This window comes from Leptodactylus fuscus, chromosome 4 (assembly GCF_031893055.1).
Source record: "Leptodactylus fuscus isolate aLepFus1 chromosome 4, aLepFus1.hap2, whole genome shotgun sequence".
NCBI lineage: Eukaryota > Metazoa > Chordata > Amphibia > Anura > Leptodactylidae > Leptodactylus > Leptodactylus fuscus.
This window is the reverse complement of record NC_134268.1, coordinates 119,385,577-119,402,743: the sequence shown is the minus strand read 5'-3', so window position 1 is coordinate 119,402,743 and position 17,167 is coordinate 119,385,577. Positions and strand designations below refer to the sequence as shown.

The following is a 17,167-nucleotide window of genomic DNA, read 5'->3' as shown; positions in this document are numbered from 1 at the left end:
CACCTCACATCTCTGCACCTCTCACACATATCTGTTACATGCTAAAATCATAGTAATAACGATTATCACTAGAGATGAATGTATAGATTGCTAAAATTTTTATAGCGGATAGCGATTTTTTAACACCCACCCCTGTAAATATATACATGTGTGGTATGTATGAACTCCTCACATCTTGCAGTTTTTTAGAAAGTACATTTTGTTTGCAGAAAGGGATTGCTTGAGTTGCACTTTAGTGGCAAATTTTTGCTTGCAATCTGTGTTTGCCACAACGTTGCATGAAAGTGGTTGTATATATGAAATATTAAGTTGTGTTTTTATATACAGTATGCTGTATAATCTGAAAAAAGTTAGATTTTGGTATCACAGTCACAGTTTGCTAGCTGCAGTATAGCTTTTTAACATATTAGTGAATAACAGCAAAATCCTGGCTGTCTTCTGTATCAGTGTTTTTGGGAGTCCAAGCTCTTGTTGTAGTTGATGTTTGTGGTACATATAGTATATATACACATTGTATACACCATAAGCTATTATTTTAAATGTATTTTATATATGAATGTGAGACTGAACATGAGTTTTAGGTGCAAATATGTGTTTTAGTGCATTTTTTCAAAAAATGTATTGTGTTTGTCACAAAGTTGCATGAAGGTGGATGTGGCTATTGATGACCCATTGAGACATATGTAATCTTCAGGTTGTCTACTTTCAAAAAATATATAGGGTTTAGGGGTTCACTTGCTTTTCATGGTGTGTAATCCCTACATTTTATAGGATGATACGTTTTTAACATTTCCAGCTTCAAAGCAGATTTTTGTTCCTTCCAGTTCTAGTGATTTTCTGAAGACACGTGCATGCGGGTGTAGGCCTTAGTGATATGTATGAACTCTGCACATGTTGAACTCTTATTTTTAGGAGGTTTTGTGCATATAATGTTTTGTTTGGTTTCCACTTTTAACAACTAATATACATACATTTATTTGCATTTTTCATAAAACATTCACTTTAAATCAAAATTGCCAGAAGGTGCCTGTTCGTATACAGTACCTTGGTATACAGTTGGTATACAGTACCAAGTATACAGTACCAAGTGACATTGAGACAATGCTGCAGGTGTCTACTTTAATAAAATATATAGGTATGGGGGGGTTGGATGCTTTTTTAATGTTGCAATTTAGTTTTGATTTATCCATCTGAAAACTGTAAAAATTGATCTGGCTACTGGAGGTGCAAAATTTCCAGAGACCCTTGGCAGTGAAAGGGTTAGGGACCACTGAGGATAATCTCTATTTCTTAATCTTTCTATCGTTTGGAAACTATGTCTCTGGTAATCCGAATCTAAGGAACAGGTTTGTTTGGTTCTTAATAATTTACCCACAGGAATTTAAAGTATGTTGAGGGTGACTGCTAGAAGCCAACAAAATCATATTTCCTGCTGTGGGCTTTCTATACAAGGAAGTAACCACTCTCTGGTGGTTGGTCCATATTACCTATCAGCAGCACATCTACAAAATGTGGTTTAGACGCTATATCTCCACTCCAGACTATAAAAATATTGTCGATGTAACGCCCATACCAATGTAAAGAAAAGAAAAAAAGATTGTTAGAAGAAAAAAAGTGAAATTCTTCCCACCAAGTCATGTTTTTTCTTTCATGGATGTATGGTTTTCTGCAATGTGGCTGAGCCACGGTTATTCCTAGACTTTATTATAATAGCATTTAGAGATCTAGATCTAACAGTAAAGGTGTAATGCTATACAAACACAACCCATAGGTATATTTCTTTGGTGCTCAATTTAGTTTACCTTCATTTAAAACAATATCTTTACTAATGTGTTTCTAGGTAGACTATGGCTTGGTTTTATGCATCGGCAGAGAATTACATTATTGAAAGACTCTGATAATCACAATTATATGTATATGTAGCTATGTTATCTATTCTATACTTTAAAAAAAAAAAAAAAGGCTAAACTAAAACTAAACTAAAAGTCTTGCAGTGCTCATATTAGCCACTAAGGCTATGTTCACACTAGCGTTGTGTGACAGTTTTGTGGATTTTGTCCCCCATTATGCTTAAAATATGTGGAGAGAAAAGTCCTGCCAGCTGAACTTTTTTCTTCATCGATTTTGGGTGGAAATCTGGCGTATCTATTATAGTCTATGGGGTCTGTGGGCTTCTGCAAGTAACCGCTTTTAGGGTGGATAGGGTTTCCGTTTTTCAGGTCCTTAAGCAGATGTGAAAAAAAGAAACACAAAGACTAGAATGAACTTAACGTAGGCTAAATTATGTGCTTATACTTATGACCATGACTATCCTGTGTATGTAGATAAGAAACATAATCCACTAGTCACAATAGGTGATTTCACAGCTTATCTGCCTTCTTCTTTGCGCAAGTCAGAGAGTATGCCTAGAAAACTCTCCCATAGAAATCAGTAGGTGTGTACATAGGTGGGCATCAGGATGTGGTGTCAGGAGAGAGTACTGGTGTGCAACACATCTTACTGGGGGATTTTTCAAACTTTGGTCTCTTTGGTGATAGTTGGTGGTTCCCACCCTTGGGGGTCACATCCATACACATTAATGGAACCTCTGCCAGTTGGTGAATGGAGTTGTTGAATATATTGGAACTTGGGATGCCATCCTGGCCCCCTCTGGGGTGACGTTGTCTTCGCCTTTTCCTCATCCTGTGTCTAACATCCTTCTACAGTAGTGAGAAGCATCATGTTGTTTTTATTGTTATGTCTTCCCTCTTCCATTTCCCTTCATCCACCTCCTGTTTACTTGGTGCAGGTACTCTCTTAATTAGGGTTGAGAGATCGGGATCTTTTCAGGTGGGATCAAGATCGGATGTTATTTCCCACAATGCTTGGCTACTGGCCAATCATTGTGGCAAAAGCTTAGCACCCATAGGAATGAATGGAAGTGGCCGGCCGCTTAACCCCCTGCATGTTGACTGCATCCATTCATTCCTATGGATTTACTGCAGCCTGCCACTCTTCTGCTTCGTCCCTGTTTTACTGTATACTCAGCTGAATATATGGTAAAACAGGGACGAAGCAGAAGAGTGGCAGGCTGCGGTAAATCATTGTGTGCTGCGCTGCTGTGAGGACAACTATCTACTATCTACTAGACAAGTCAATGTACAGTAGTATCTATCTACTTGCGAACTTCGCTTAGCTTACCTGCACAGAAGTGCTGCTGCTGCCCTCTGCTGGTTCAGTCCTCTCTCCTTCACATGCCTTCAGAGCGCTCTGTGCCCCCCCCCCACCTCCCTAGACTAGTATTATAGAGATGCTGGGAGAAGGCGGGGCATGTGGCCTCGCCTACTCCCATCATCTCTAACACTAGCCTAGGGAGGTGGCGGCGCTCTGAAGGCCTGTGAAGGAGAGACCAAGAACGGACCGGACCAAGAAGAACTGGGAGCGGCAGCAGATCTGTGCAGGTAAGCGAACACCAGGGGGGATTTTTTTTTAATCACTACACAGCGTGGAGTCCAAAAATGTAAACAATTTTTGGACTACATGCTGTGTAGTGAATAGGATCGTTTTTAAAATCCGATCTTCGATTATTAAAAAAATCCCATTGACTTGCATTGGGATCGGAATTGGGATTGGGATTGGGTTCGAATGGAGAATGATCAGAAATCGGATTTTAAAAATGATCCTGAAAGATTGGGTCAACCTTACTCCTAATAATACTGCAGTTTTGGATACTTGATATTATAGAATACTTCCTCTAATAGCAGGCAAAGGTTACCTTGTTTCTTTTATTCCGTGTTATTTCCCTGTATTACTATTGTCCTTTACCCTGTGCTTCTTTTATTTATATTTTTATTTTTAAAAAGAAAGTCAATAGGGTCTGCTCCAGACTATTTTACCTAAAGCCCATGGACCATCTCCAGAATTTATGTTGGGATTAGCGACCAAAGTTCCAGGATTTATTTATTTATTTATTTAGCTATATAAATAATAACTAGAGATGAGCGAACGGCGTTCGATCAAATTGATATTTGATCGAATATCAGGCCATTCGAAGTATTCGATTACAATTGAATACCACGAGGCAAACGCACTAAAAATTTGTATCCCCTCCCACCTTCCCTGGGGCTTTTTTTGCACCAATAACAGTGCATGGGAGGTGGGACAGGAACTACGACAACGGAGGCATTGAAAAAAAATCGTAAAAAGTAATTGGCTGGCTAAATCAGGTGACCTCCACTTTATACGAATGGTCGATTTCAGATTCGGGTCATATGAGACTGTGAACTATGTTACTGTGAGACAGGGATACATGTACAGGCAGGGTTAGCTAGGGATTACCTTTATTTAGGTGGGAATCTTACTCACCCAGCTCTTTGGGGCTCTATCTCGTCAGGATCTCTGTCAGCTTGCGATATGCGCGAGCTGACTTTTTCCCATAATAATGCATTGACCAGCGTTGATTGGCCGAATGCCATACAGAGTTCAGCATTCGGCCAATCAACGCAGGTTCTGCCGGAGGAGGTAGAGTCTAAGATCGGTCCACAGCAGTCTCCATTGTGGTCCGATCTCAGATGTAGCAGTGTTGAGCGCACAAGTGTAGCAGAGCTGGCCATGCGCTGAGCTCTGCTACACCTGAGATGTAGCAGAGCTGAGTGTGCGCTGAGCTCTGCTACACCCGAGATGTAGCAGAGCTGGCCGTGTGATGAGCTCTGCTACACCAGAGATGTAGCAGAGCTGAGTGTGCGCTGAGCTCTGCTACACCAGAGATTTAGCAGAGCTGAGTGCCGGAGGAGGCGGAGTCTAAGATCGGTCCACAGTCCGATCTCAGATGTAGCAGTGTTGAGTGCACAGCTTTGCTACACCTGAGATGTAGCAGAGCTGGCCATGCGCTGAGCTCTGCTACACTTGAGATGTAGCAGAGCTGAGTGTGCGCTGAGCTCTGCTACACCCGAGGACCACAATGGAGACTGCTGTGGACCAGTCTTAGACTTTGCCTCCTTCGGCAGAACCTGCGTTGATTGGCCGAATTCTGTACTCTGCATGACATTCGGCCAATCAACGCTGGTCAATGCATTCCTATGGGAAAAAGTCAGCTCCCGCATATCGCAAGCTGACAGGGATCCCGACGAGATAGTGGCGTAATACAGGTACTTGGGCATTCCAGGATGTTGGCATAATTTCCTGGGATGTCATAGTGGACTTGGTGACTCTCCTGTGTCAAAGTGTGGCTTCCCCTGAAACGAAGTATTTTTCCCCATAGACTATAATGGGGTTTGATATTCATTCGAATAGTCGAATATTGAGAGGCTATTCGAAACGAATATCGAATCTCGAATATTTCACTGTTCGCTCATCTCTAATAATAACATGGACAATAAAGAAAAAAATAATTGAAATACTTGAACATAGGTTTTTTAAAGTTTTTATTTTTGTATTTTTCCAAGAATAAGAGAACAAACCAGAATAACTTAAAAAAGCATATATGCCAACAATGTCGTATAGCAAGACAAGCAGGGTCAGCACTATCGAGAAGAACATAATCCATCAGAGTGCAAGAAGAAACTTCATACAAGCCTACTTTAGGATAAGGCACTGGCATGTCACCGACAAAGAATTACCCATGTAGAAACAGTACAATATCAAATGATGTTAGTTCACATTAGCACACTGATACAGTCATGGCCAAAAGTTTTGAGAATGACACAAATATTATATTTTCACATGATCTGCTGCCCTCTGGTTTTTATGTGTGTTTGTCAGATGTTTTTATTAGAGATGAGCGAACACTGTTCGGATCAGCCAATCCGAACAGCACGCTCCCATAGAAATGAATGGAAGCACCTGTGACGCCGGCCGGCCGCTGGCAAAGTCAGCGTCACAGGTGCTTCCATTCATTTCTATGGGAGCGTGCTGTTCGGATCGGCTGATCCGAACAGTGTTCGCTCACCTCTAGTTTTTATCACATACAGAAATATAATTGCAATCATATTATGAGTAACAAAAGCTTATATTGACAGCTAGAATGAGTTAATGCAGCAAGTCAATATTTGCAGTGTTGCCCCTTCTTCTTCAGGACCTCTGCAATTCTCCCTGGCATGTTCTCAATCAACTTCTGGACCAAATCCTGACTGATAGCAGTCCATTCTTGCACAATCAATGCTTGCATTTTGTCAGAATTTGTAGGTTTTTGTTTGTCCACCCGTCTCTTGATGATTGACCACAAGTTCTCAATGGGATTAAGATCTGGGGAGTTTCCAGGCCATGGACCCAAAATCTCTATGTTTTGTTCCCTGAGCCATTCAGTTATCACCTTTGCTTTATGGCAAGGTGCTCCATCATGCTGGAAAAGGCATTGTTGATCACCAAACTGCTCTTGGACGGTTGGGAGAAGTTGATCTTGGAGGACATTCTGGTACCATTCTTTATTCATGGCTGTGTTTTTAGGCAAGACTGTGAGAGAGCCGATTCCCTTGGCTGAGAAGCAACCCCACACATGAATGGTTTCAGGATGCTTTACAGTTGGCATGAGACAAGACTGGTGGTAGCGCTCACCTCGTCTTCTCCGAATAAGCTGTTTTCCAGATGTCCCAAACAATCGAAAAGGGGATTCATCAGAGAAAATGACTTTACCCCAGTCCTCAGCAGTCCACTCCCTGTACCTTTTGCAGAATATCAGTCTGTCCCTGATGTTTTTTTCTGGAGAGAAGTGGCTTCTTTGCTGCCCTCCTTGAGACTAGGCCTTGCTCCTAGAGTCTCCGTCTCACAGCGCATGCAGATGCACTCACACCTGCCTGCTGCCATTCCTGAGCAAGCTCTGCACTGCTGGTAGCCCCATCCCGCAGCTGAAACACTTTTAAGAGACGGTCCTGGCACTTGCTGGTCTTTATTGGGCACCCTGGAGCCTTTTTTTCAACAATGGAACCTCTCTCCTTGAAGTTCTTGATGATGCGATAGATTGTTGACTGAGGTGCAAACTTTCTAGCTGCTATACTCTTCCATTAGGCCATTTTTGTGCAGTGCAATGATGACTGCACATGTTTCTTTAGAGATAACCATGGTTAACAGAAGAGAAACAATGATGCCAAGCACCAGCCTCCTTTTAAAGTGTCCAGTGGTGTCATTCTTACTTAATTATGACAGATTGATCTCCAGCCCTGTCCTCATCAACACCCACACCTGTGTTAATGGAGCAATCACTGAAACGATGTTAGCTGGTCCTTTTAAGGCAGGGCTGCAATGATGTTGAAATGTGTTTTGGGGGATAAAGTTCATTTTCTAGGTAAATATTGACTTTGCAAGTAATTGCTGTTAAGCTGATCACTCTTTATAACATTCTAGAGTGTATGAAAATTGCCATTAGAAAAACTGAAGCAGTAGACTTTGTAAAAATTAATATTTGTTTCATTCTCAAAACTTTTGGCCATGACTGTACATTTAATGCATAGCTCTGATGCAAAAAGCACCTATGATGGGGTGGCGATAGTCATCTGTGTGTTCATCCAAGAGTCTCATATCATTATAAAACTATATAGGATAACCCAATATGCATATGTCATTTTGTATTGAGGTAGGGTCAGAGTCAATCAGATAAGCCTAGTGAATAAGCAAGTGAGCCTTAGGGAACCCATTTCCAGGTCATGTGACTAAAGGTTCCCTTATGGTCACCACAGTGGTTACATATCTCACTTGTCAATGTGCATTTGAAACATCTGGTTTGTAGAGGTGTTCCCATTGCACCATAGACTCCAGCTTGCCACAGTCAGTGTCACTGGGTCCCTATCAAATTGCTACCTACAGGTATGACTCAATTGAAGGTAGTGGTAATGGCTAGTGTGTAGAAGGTGAAATACCGGCCTAACACTTGCAAAGGACCATAAGCTGGGTGAGGTATTTCAATTCCTTCCTCGGCCAATTCAAAATTAGGTAGATTTCTTAGTTCCAGAATCTTGATGTTTCTCCAGAGAAGCTTGACCATTTGGTGTCACCACCTCTGTCTTCCCTAGTATGCAACAAAGGCCTTACGTATAGGTAGGGTGGCAGCCATATTAAATATGTAACATTTATGAACACATTCAACAGAATGTGACCACCCCCCTCCATATATCAAGCTCATAAGGGGCCTTGAAAACTATCCCAGGAATATTAGCATCTGCCCTAATCCACCACACTGCATAAGAAATTTGACTGGATACATAATATATTGAGTGAGGTACCATGGTGGGAGGGCCCTATGTTGGCCTTTATAGACGTTAAAAGTCTCTACTCCGTAGGGATTGTGGTGTGGAGGCTGTCAGAAGAGTCTTGACCTGAGTAGGGAAGGGTATAGATATGGTTGATTTTATCTATAAAGCTTTACATTTGATATTGGAAAATAATGCTTTGAGGTGTGATGATCAAAGGTATATTCAAGTGGATTGAACCGCGATGGGTAAGCATGTCACATGTACCTATGCAAATATTTTTGTTGCGTTTTTTGAGTAAAGTAATTTTGTTCAGTATATTCACACCTATTTTATGGTCAGGGTTAAAAAAATTGCATATTGTCAGATATTTAAATGGATCTCCATGAACATTAAATTTACGCAGAAAATTAACGATGAAGTATTATAGTTTTTGGATGTGTTGGTTGAGAAAACATAAAAAGGTTTAGAAACAAAAGTGTTTAGGAAATCCAGGGTCACAAATGCATTACTCTATTATAAGAGTTTTCACCCAGTGCATGTAAAGATTGCAGTCCCATATGGACATATAAGACTAAAAGGTATCAATAGTAGTGTAGATGGTCTCCAAGAACAAGCCACGGATCTTAAGCAATGGTTGCTTTAGAGGGGTTATACTGAAAATGTGGAAAAGAGTATGAAAAAGCTAAAATCTTAGACATAAAGGATTTGTTAAAAGGAAAACTGAAAGCTAGAGAAGTACAGAAATTTATCTTATCTTTCAAATTCACTCCTATAGCATCACGCATTACATCAATGATCCACAAACATTGGACGTTGTTAGATGTCGACCCTTTATGTCCGCTGTAAACCCCAGGGAAACTGGACAGCAGACAGCTTGCGAGCGGTTGGCTTTAAAACCCATTCATTTGAATTGGTTTTCAAAGTCGACCGCCCCTGCCACCAGGCAGAGAGGCTGAAAACGCGCACAGACGTCACCTTTGAAAACCCTTTCAAATGAATGGGTTTTAAAGCTGACCGCTCGCAAGCTGTCTGCTGTCCGGTTTCCCCAGTGGACACCCCGGGGTGGACAGCGGCGGAAGTGTGAACACTGCTTAACCCCTTCCCGCCGATGGCATTTTTTGATTTTCGTTTTTGACTCCCCTCCTTCTAAACCCCATAACTTTTTTATTTCTCCACTCCCAGAGCCATATGAGGTCTTAATTTTTGCGGGACAAATTTTTCTTCATGATGCTACCATTAATTATTCTATATAATGTACTGGGAAGTAGGAAAAAAATTCAGAATGGGGTGGATTTGAAGAAAAAATGCATTTCTGCGACTTTCTTACGGGCTTTGGTTTTACGGCGTTCACTGTGCAGCCAAAATGACATGTCCCCTATATTCTGTGTTTCGGTACTGTTCCAGGGATACCAAATTTATATGGTTTTATTTACATTTTGACCCCTAAAAAAAATTCCAAAACTGTGTTAAAAAATTTTTTTTCTAAAAGTCGCCATATTCCGACGGCTGTAACTTTTTTATACGTAAGTGTACGGGGATGCATAGGGCGTCTTTTTTGTGGGGCCAGGTGTACTTTTTAGTTCTACCATTTTCGGGAAATGTTCTTGCTTTGATCGCTTTTTATTCAAATTTTTATCAGAATCAAAACAGTGAAAAAACGGCGGTTTGGCACTTTTGACTATTTTTCCCGCTACGGCGTTTACCAAACAGGAAAAATATTTTTATAGATTTGTAGAGCGGGCGATTTCGGACACGGGGATACCTAACATGTATATGTTTCACAGTTTTTAACTACTTTTATATGTGTTCTAGGGAAAGGGGGGTGATTTGAACTTTTAATTCTTTTTATATTTTTTTATATTTTTTTAACTTTTTTTTTTTTTTTTGCATTTATTAGACCCTCTAGGGGTGTTGAACCCCAGGGGGTCTGATCACTAATGCAATGCATTACAATGCTAATGCATTGCAATGCATTGCAAAAAAGCATCCTTTCTTTTGCAGGCTGCATAGACCAGCCTGCAAAAGAGAGGATTTGCAGACAAGCCTGGGAGCCTGTACAAGGCTCCCGGCTGTCATGGCAACGGGACGTCAGCCCTGGAACATGCTCCAGGAGCCGGCGATCCCGGCCAAAATGCCGGCGCCCATGCGCCGCCGGGAAAATGGCGCCTCCGGCGCCTTTGACCGCGGCGCCAGAGGGGTTAATGCCTCCGATCGGTCCAGGGACCGATCGGAGGCATTAGAGCCGGTTGTCTACTGCTTAAAGCAGTAGACACCCGGCGGCTATGGCGGCCACCCGGCTCCCGGGCGGTCACCATAGTTACAGACCCAACATGCGCCGTACTATTACGGCGCATGTCGGGAAGGGGTTAACAATGGAATATGTTTTGTCATTGATAAGCTTTCTTTATTGTATAACAGAAATATCAAGCTAAGGTAAGGTCATAAAATATATATAAGTTTCCATTTCTTTGTATAAGACAATATGGTATAATTGGCAGGTCTTAGAATGTATATGATATTTATTAACATTTGTCTTGATATTTATATCTGAGGTTGAGAAATATTTAAGAACTATATATTGGTTTCGATATACAAATAGGGGCCATTTCCTGCAGAGTTACTTGTGTGTCTGGACTGTCATTTGTCACTGCAGCCGGTTGTGATCTAGGAATCCAGTCTTATTTGAGTTGCATGCACTTTATGAGAGCTCTGCTTTGACTTTTGCTGTATTTGTCAGTTGTTAATAAAGCAGTAACCTCAAGTCTTGCTACAGTAAGCGTTTATTATACAGGAGTTTCTTTTTTCAACATTTTACTGCATTGGTCTTTGGCTTTTTATCACTTGTGTTTTTTTGCATTTACCGTTTTCCCTCCGATACTGATCTAAAGTACAATACAATTTTATACAATAGAAGAATATGTTCAATTCCAGTGCATATAAATAATAGCCACAATAATAATGTCACCTCAGCACTTCTGAAGGATTTGTAAAGCTTCTGCGGCAGAAAAGACATTAAGTCAAAATGGTGAAGAATTGTTGTATTGTTTTGACAATAGGCAGAGTGTCTGTACAGATTACTATTATACAGTAAAGGATTGGTGCACGTTTACATGATCAAGTCAAATATTCTTACTAAATGGGTTTTTTATATCTAAATATTGATAGCGGTTATCCGTGCATATGAGATCAACTTAATAAACAATATTTTAAACTTTTATGCCATATTCAAAAATTTTGATGATATTTAGTTGAGTTTATACTGAAGGAATTATGTAGGGGCTTTTTTTTGGTATTGCAGTGCAGCCCCATTCACTTAAATGGGACTGAGCTGGTGCTGTACCATGTGACCGCACAATGCGATGTGCCATTGGCATAGGATTTTTGAGTCCTCTCGCTTCTACAAACAGCTTATCTGTTGGGATCCTGGGTGCCAGATGCCCACTAGTTACATATCTGCAGAAAAAAAAACCCTTTAATTCTAAGGGCTAGTTCACACGTGGCCAAAGGGGCGGATTTTGACAGCGGAATCCACGTCATAATCCGCCCCTTTACAATGTTGGTCTATGGAGACCACTAGCGTTCTTTTTTCTGCTATCGGCAACCGCCAATAGCGGAAAGAAAGAAGCGAGCTGCCCTTTCTTCAGGCGGATTTCACAGCTCGCTGAGCCGCGGCTTCCACTGGCAGCCGCAACCACCAGCGTCGGCCCATTCATTTGAGCCAACTCCGGGGTGGGGGAAGCCGAGATCGGGACATCGTGGCAAGCAGTTTTTGACCATATTTTGACTTGGCTCCCCGAGTCAAAATATGGTCAAAATCCGCCCCCCCGCCCGAACAAGCCCTAACAGTCTATTCAGTAGGACTATCAGCTGTGTATTCACCTGACTTCTGCACAACACAACTGATGGTCCCAACCTTATTTATAAGGCAAGAAATCCCACTGATTAAACCTCACAGGGCACACCTGTGAAGTGAAAACCATTTCCGGTGACTACCTCTTGAAGCTCATCAAGAGAATGCCAAGAGTGTGCAAAGCAGTAATCAAAGCAAAAGGTGGCTACTTTGAAGAACCTAGAATATGACATATTTTCAGTTGTTTCTCACATTTTTGTTAAGTATATAATTCCACATGTGTTAATTAATATTTTTGATGCCTTCAGTGTGAATCTACAATTCTCATAGTCATGAAAATACAGAAAACTCTTTGAATGAGAAGGTGTGTCCAAACTTTTGGTCTGTACTGTATGTGCCAAATTTCATTCAAATCCATTCAGCCGTTTTTGTGTGATTGAGTAACAAACATACATACTTTCACATTTACAATATTAGTAGGATATTTTGGGAATGTTTCTTTAAAGTTTCAAATTCATTTTCTACAGTATATTACAACCCTCCCCCCTAAAATCTTAAAACTTAGCCTAATAACCTATTCCAGCTCCTTGACATACCAATGCATCTAGAACGGGTGCTTATCCCCACAAATAGTCAAAATAGTACCTCATTGTAATGACACTCTTTCAGAATCTGTAATGCAAATCAATTTAAAAAATGTAAATTAGGCATTGCTGTAATCATACTAACTGAAATAATAACGGTAACATGTTACTTATACTGTATGATGAACAGCAAACAATTTTAAATGTTAAAAAGTAATGCCAAAATTGTTTTAGCTGCAATTTTGTAAGCAAAAGGTGGTGTTCTTAGGACATTGTCTGAGCCAAGGTATCAAACATCTTTCAGATGAACGGACCAAAGTGGTAAGAGAAATGCAGGTGCCAACCTCCCATGCTCAGTTACGTACCTTTTTGGGTCTGGTGTCATACTGTAGGCCATGGATCAGGTCTGCATCTCTGACCATGCAGCCATTGTATGACTGTCTCTCCTCTAAACCATTCAGTCTGACACCAGAGGCTTTGGATGCATTTTACCAACTTAAGCTCCAGATAGCCAGTGCACCTGCCCTAGGCTTGCCTGACTATCAGAAGCCATTTCAAATCTATGTCACTGAGATGATGGGACATGCTACTGCAGTTCTCACACAACAACATGGAGATAGAAAGCGTCCCGTGGCATACTATAGTGCACGTTTGGATGCTGTGGCAAGGGGAACTCCCTCTTGTGTAAGGGTTGTACTCTCCGTACAGGCCCTGCTGGAGAAAAGCTCAGATATTGTTCTAGACCACCCCCTAGTGGTATACACACCACATGACATCCATGCAATCCTCACACAGGTAGACAGACGTCATCTTTCTTTGGCGAGACAGAGTAAAATGGAATTTGCTCTACAATCCTCCTCCAACATCTCATTTCAGCATTGCCTAACTTTGAATCCTGCAACTCTTTTACCAATAGGAGTTCATGATTCAAAGGGGGGAGTAGATGACGAGATATTTTTGAACTCCCTCTCAGAAGATGACTTATTTGACAGTCAACATGACCATGACTGTGTTGACCTGATGTCTCAGGAGACAATTGGCTTCAGTCATGTTACTGATGTCCCATTAGAGAATCCTGACTATGAGATGTTTGTGGACGGTTCTAGGTACCTAACAGATGAAGGCAAATTTGTTACAGGGTATGCTGTAGTCACTACACATGACACCATAGTACAAGAAGCCCTTCCACCACACATGTCAGCACAAGAGGCTGAACTGAAAGCCCTTATAGAAGCCTGCAAAGTAGCTAAGGATAGCACAGCAAACATTTACACTGACTCCAGGTATGCTTTTGGCATTGCACATGATTATGGTCCAACATGGAGGTCTAGGAACTTCCTGACGGCACAGGGTAAGCCAATTAAGAATGGAAACTTAGTAAGTCAGTTGATGGAGGCCATATTGCTCCCTAAGCAGTTGGCAATTGTGAAAGTCAGAGCTCACACAAAGGGAAGAGACCCTGAGAGTATTGGAAATGAGAAGGCTGATCGAACAGCCAAAGCAGTAGCACTGTTGCCATGGAAGGGTCTCAACCAGGTGAACAAAATAGACATTGACCTAGCAGACCCCAAGGGGCTGTACTCTAGGGTGACTAGTGAGGAAATTGAGAAATGGACAAAGGCTGGTGCCAGAGAATGTGAAGGAATGTGGAAAATGGGGGATAGACTGTGTCTGCCCGCAGCAGCATACCCCCAAATGGCTGGTTTGGCCCACGGTAAGGTGCATGCCTCTCGAAATGCCATGGAGTCACTAGTAGGTAAACTATGGTTTGCTCCAGGTTTTGGAAGGGCTGCAGGTAATCACGTAAAAGCATGTCACATATGTGCTCTACACAATCCAGGACAGGTAGTTAAGACACCCACCAAATGCACACCAAAATCCCTGTACCCCTTCCAAAGGTTACAAATAGACTACATACAATTGCCTAAATCTGGAACGTACGAATATGTGTTGGTCTGTGTGGATTTGTTCTCAGGTTGGGTGGAGGCTTATCCGGTCAACCGAGCAACTGCACAGGTAACTGCCAAGAAATTGATGTCTGAGCTTGTGTGTAGATTCGGGATACCTGAGGTGATAGAATCTGACAGAGGTACACATTTCACAGGTGAAATAATGAAGAAAATAATGTCTGCATTGGGGATTGAGCAAGCTTTCCACACACCCTACCATCCCCAGAGTTCAGGCAAAGTGGAAAGGTTGAATGGCACACTCAAGTTAAAAATCCAGAAAGCCATGGCAGAAACAGGAAAGTGCCTGTCTTTAGCATTATACTCAGTGAGGACCACTCCTAATAGAAAGACAGGTCTGTCACCATTCGAGGTGCTTTTTGGAAGTGTCCCTAGACTAGGGTTGTATTTTCCCCAGACTTTACAACTTAATTATGACAGCACTGCCAACTATGTCCAGAGCTTGTGTCAAAGTCTGAAAGTAACACATAAATAGGTGTTTTCTTTTATTCCAGACCCTTTTGATTTTTCAGGAACACATAGCTTGCAGCCTGGTGATTGGGTGGTCGTGAAACGACACACCAGGAAGCCTCTTGAATCCAGATATGACGGTCCCTTCCAAGTGCTGCTGACTACTCCTACCTCAGTCAAGTTAGAGGGAAAATCTACCTGGATACACGCTTCCCATTGTAAAAAGGTTCCTGAACCACAGCAGGAATGAAGACATGGACATTACTTGTCTTATGCTTTCTTAAAGGACTCACAATCAGTGGAACCTGGAAATCTCTTCAGGAACATAGAGAAGTTGACAATAAATTTGTCAGACACCATCTTGTAATGGTGGAAGGTTTCAATAATGCCCTTAAGGATTGCTGGATATGCACTCACTCACCTATTTCCTCCTCTAGTTTACCATTCTTAGCTGTGCCTGTCCCCATGGAAGAACTGATTGGTCTGATTCTATGGGTGACACCCATGGTACTAAAGAAGCAGTGTGGAAATTGTGGGCAAATGTTACTGTAGGAATACCAATAGTAGGATGGACAGATTACCCATGGTGGCAAGGTATCCTTACTGGTAATAACAAGGATGTCCAATATGTGATATATAGTGGAGAAAGATGGGTTGCACAAAACAAATCCACTGCTACTATATTAGGAGAAATTCCCCAAACTCGACTACAGATAAGTTTTGCTGATGATGGGAAAAAGAGAGGGTATTTTTGGACACCTTGGATCATAGAAAGAACATTACACAACACCTCCTGGGAACATGCACATCTATTCATAGAAGGGAATAATCACACATGTAAGGAAATACCCGGGAATGTTGAATGTGTAAATGAGATAATTGAAGAAAGGCTTTATAGGAAAAAGGACCTTAACTTTGTGGAAATTGAGATTTTGGATATTGTGGGGCCCTGGGCAAACAACCCTCTTGGTGTATGCTGAAGAATATATCCAGCTTTGTGGATCTTGTGCACAAACTTATTACCCAACACTCAGCCTTATTTGATCTACCTCCTCAGATGTATTGTGCATGTGGAAATAATGCATACAAGTGGTTACCGGTGGGGGTGACAGGTACAAGTACAATAGTGAGACTCACTCCTGCCACCTTTGTAGTTGATAAACTAAATGCAAAAGCCATACCTAAACACACTCTGTACAAGAGAGCAGCTGATAATACCCGTAGGAAAAGTGGTAGACCCCACCTGGTCCAAACAAGTAAAAGGAACAAAATAGTCAGTACAATCCTTGTTTACCCAATGATAATGCAAACCTGGGATAAACTAGTAGAAGCCACCGATTACTTAGATGATCAAATATGGGGTATCTTAGGTGTATTTAATACCACCATAGCAGTACAAAACCAGCTGATCATAGTCACTAACCAACATACCCTGGTACTAGATTATGTTACTGCGGCCCAGGGTGGAATGTGTCAGGTGGTGGGACCTACTTGTTGCCATTATATCGATCCAGAAGGTAATATTAAAGGGAAACAAAAACTAGAAGATATATACAGACTACGGGAAGAGTATGAGAAGGAGGTTGTGCAGAAGGAAGATAGCTGGTGGTCAGACACATTTTCCATTTTGAATCCTGCTAATTGGTTCAGGGGAACAGGTGGGTGGATAACTGGGATATTACAAACTATTGTACAAATTGCTATGATTATATTGTTTATATATTGTTTATTCAAGTTAATTTTGATGTGTTTTAATCGATGTCTTGATAAAGATAAACATAAGTGGTAGACATTATAGGAATATCAGATGGGGAATCCAGCAGGACTGGCACTTAGATAAGCTAGGTGAATGTACTCATCTGATATGAAGATAATGTCTTAAATGGGGGAGATGTGAGGGGTTAAAATATCGTTTGGAAACTACATAGTTTGCAGTTGACAATCACGAGGGTGGGGGGGGGACTGAAACTGATCATCAGCATATATCTTTAGCTTCTTATAGCTTAAAAATTGTCTGTTAAGCAGCAAAGATGGAAACTTTAAGACAAAGGCTTTTTAGCCTCAGCCTGTCTTGTGACATGATGTAATAAGATCATATGCTTTGCTGCTTGTCTGTGACTATATATACTTGAGATACTGTACAATAAAGTGTGG

At 41.4% G+C, this 17,167-nt stretch overlaps 1 protein-coding gene across 1 annotated transcript; it reads left to right on the top strand.

Moving 5' to 3' along the window:
- The first annotated feature begins 15,060 nt into the window (after positions 1-15,060).
- On the top strand, positions 15,061-16,802 carry LOC142201161 (uncharacterized). The gene is given in 3 exon segments (XM_075271989.1): positions 15,061-15,494; positions 15,536-15,879; positions 15,912-16,802. Coding segments are annotated over 3 exon segments (1,470 nt in total). The 5' UTR covers positions 15,061-15,259.
- The last annotated feature ends 365 nt before the right edge of the window (positions 16,803-17,167 follow it).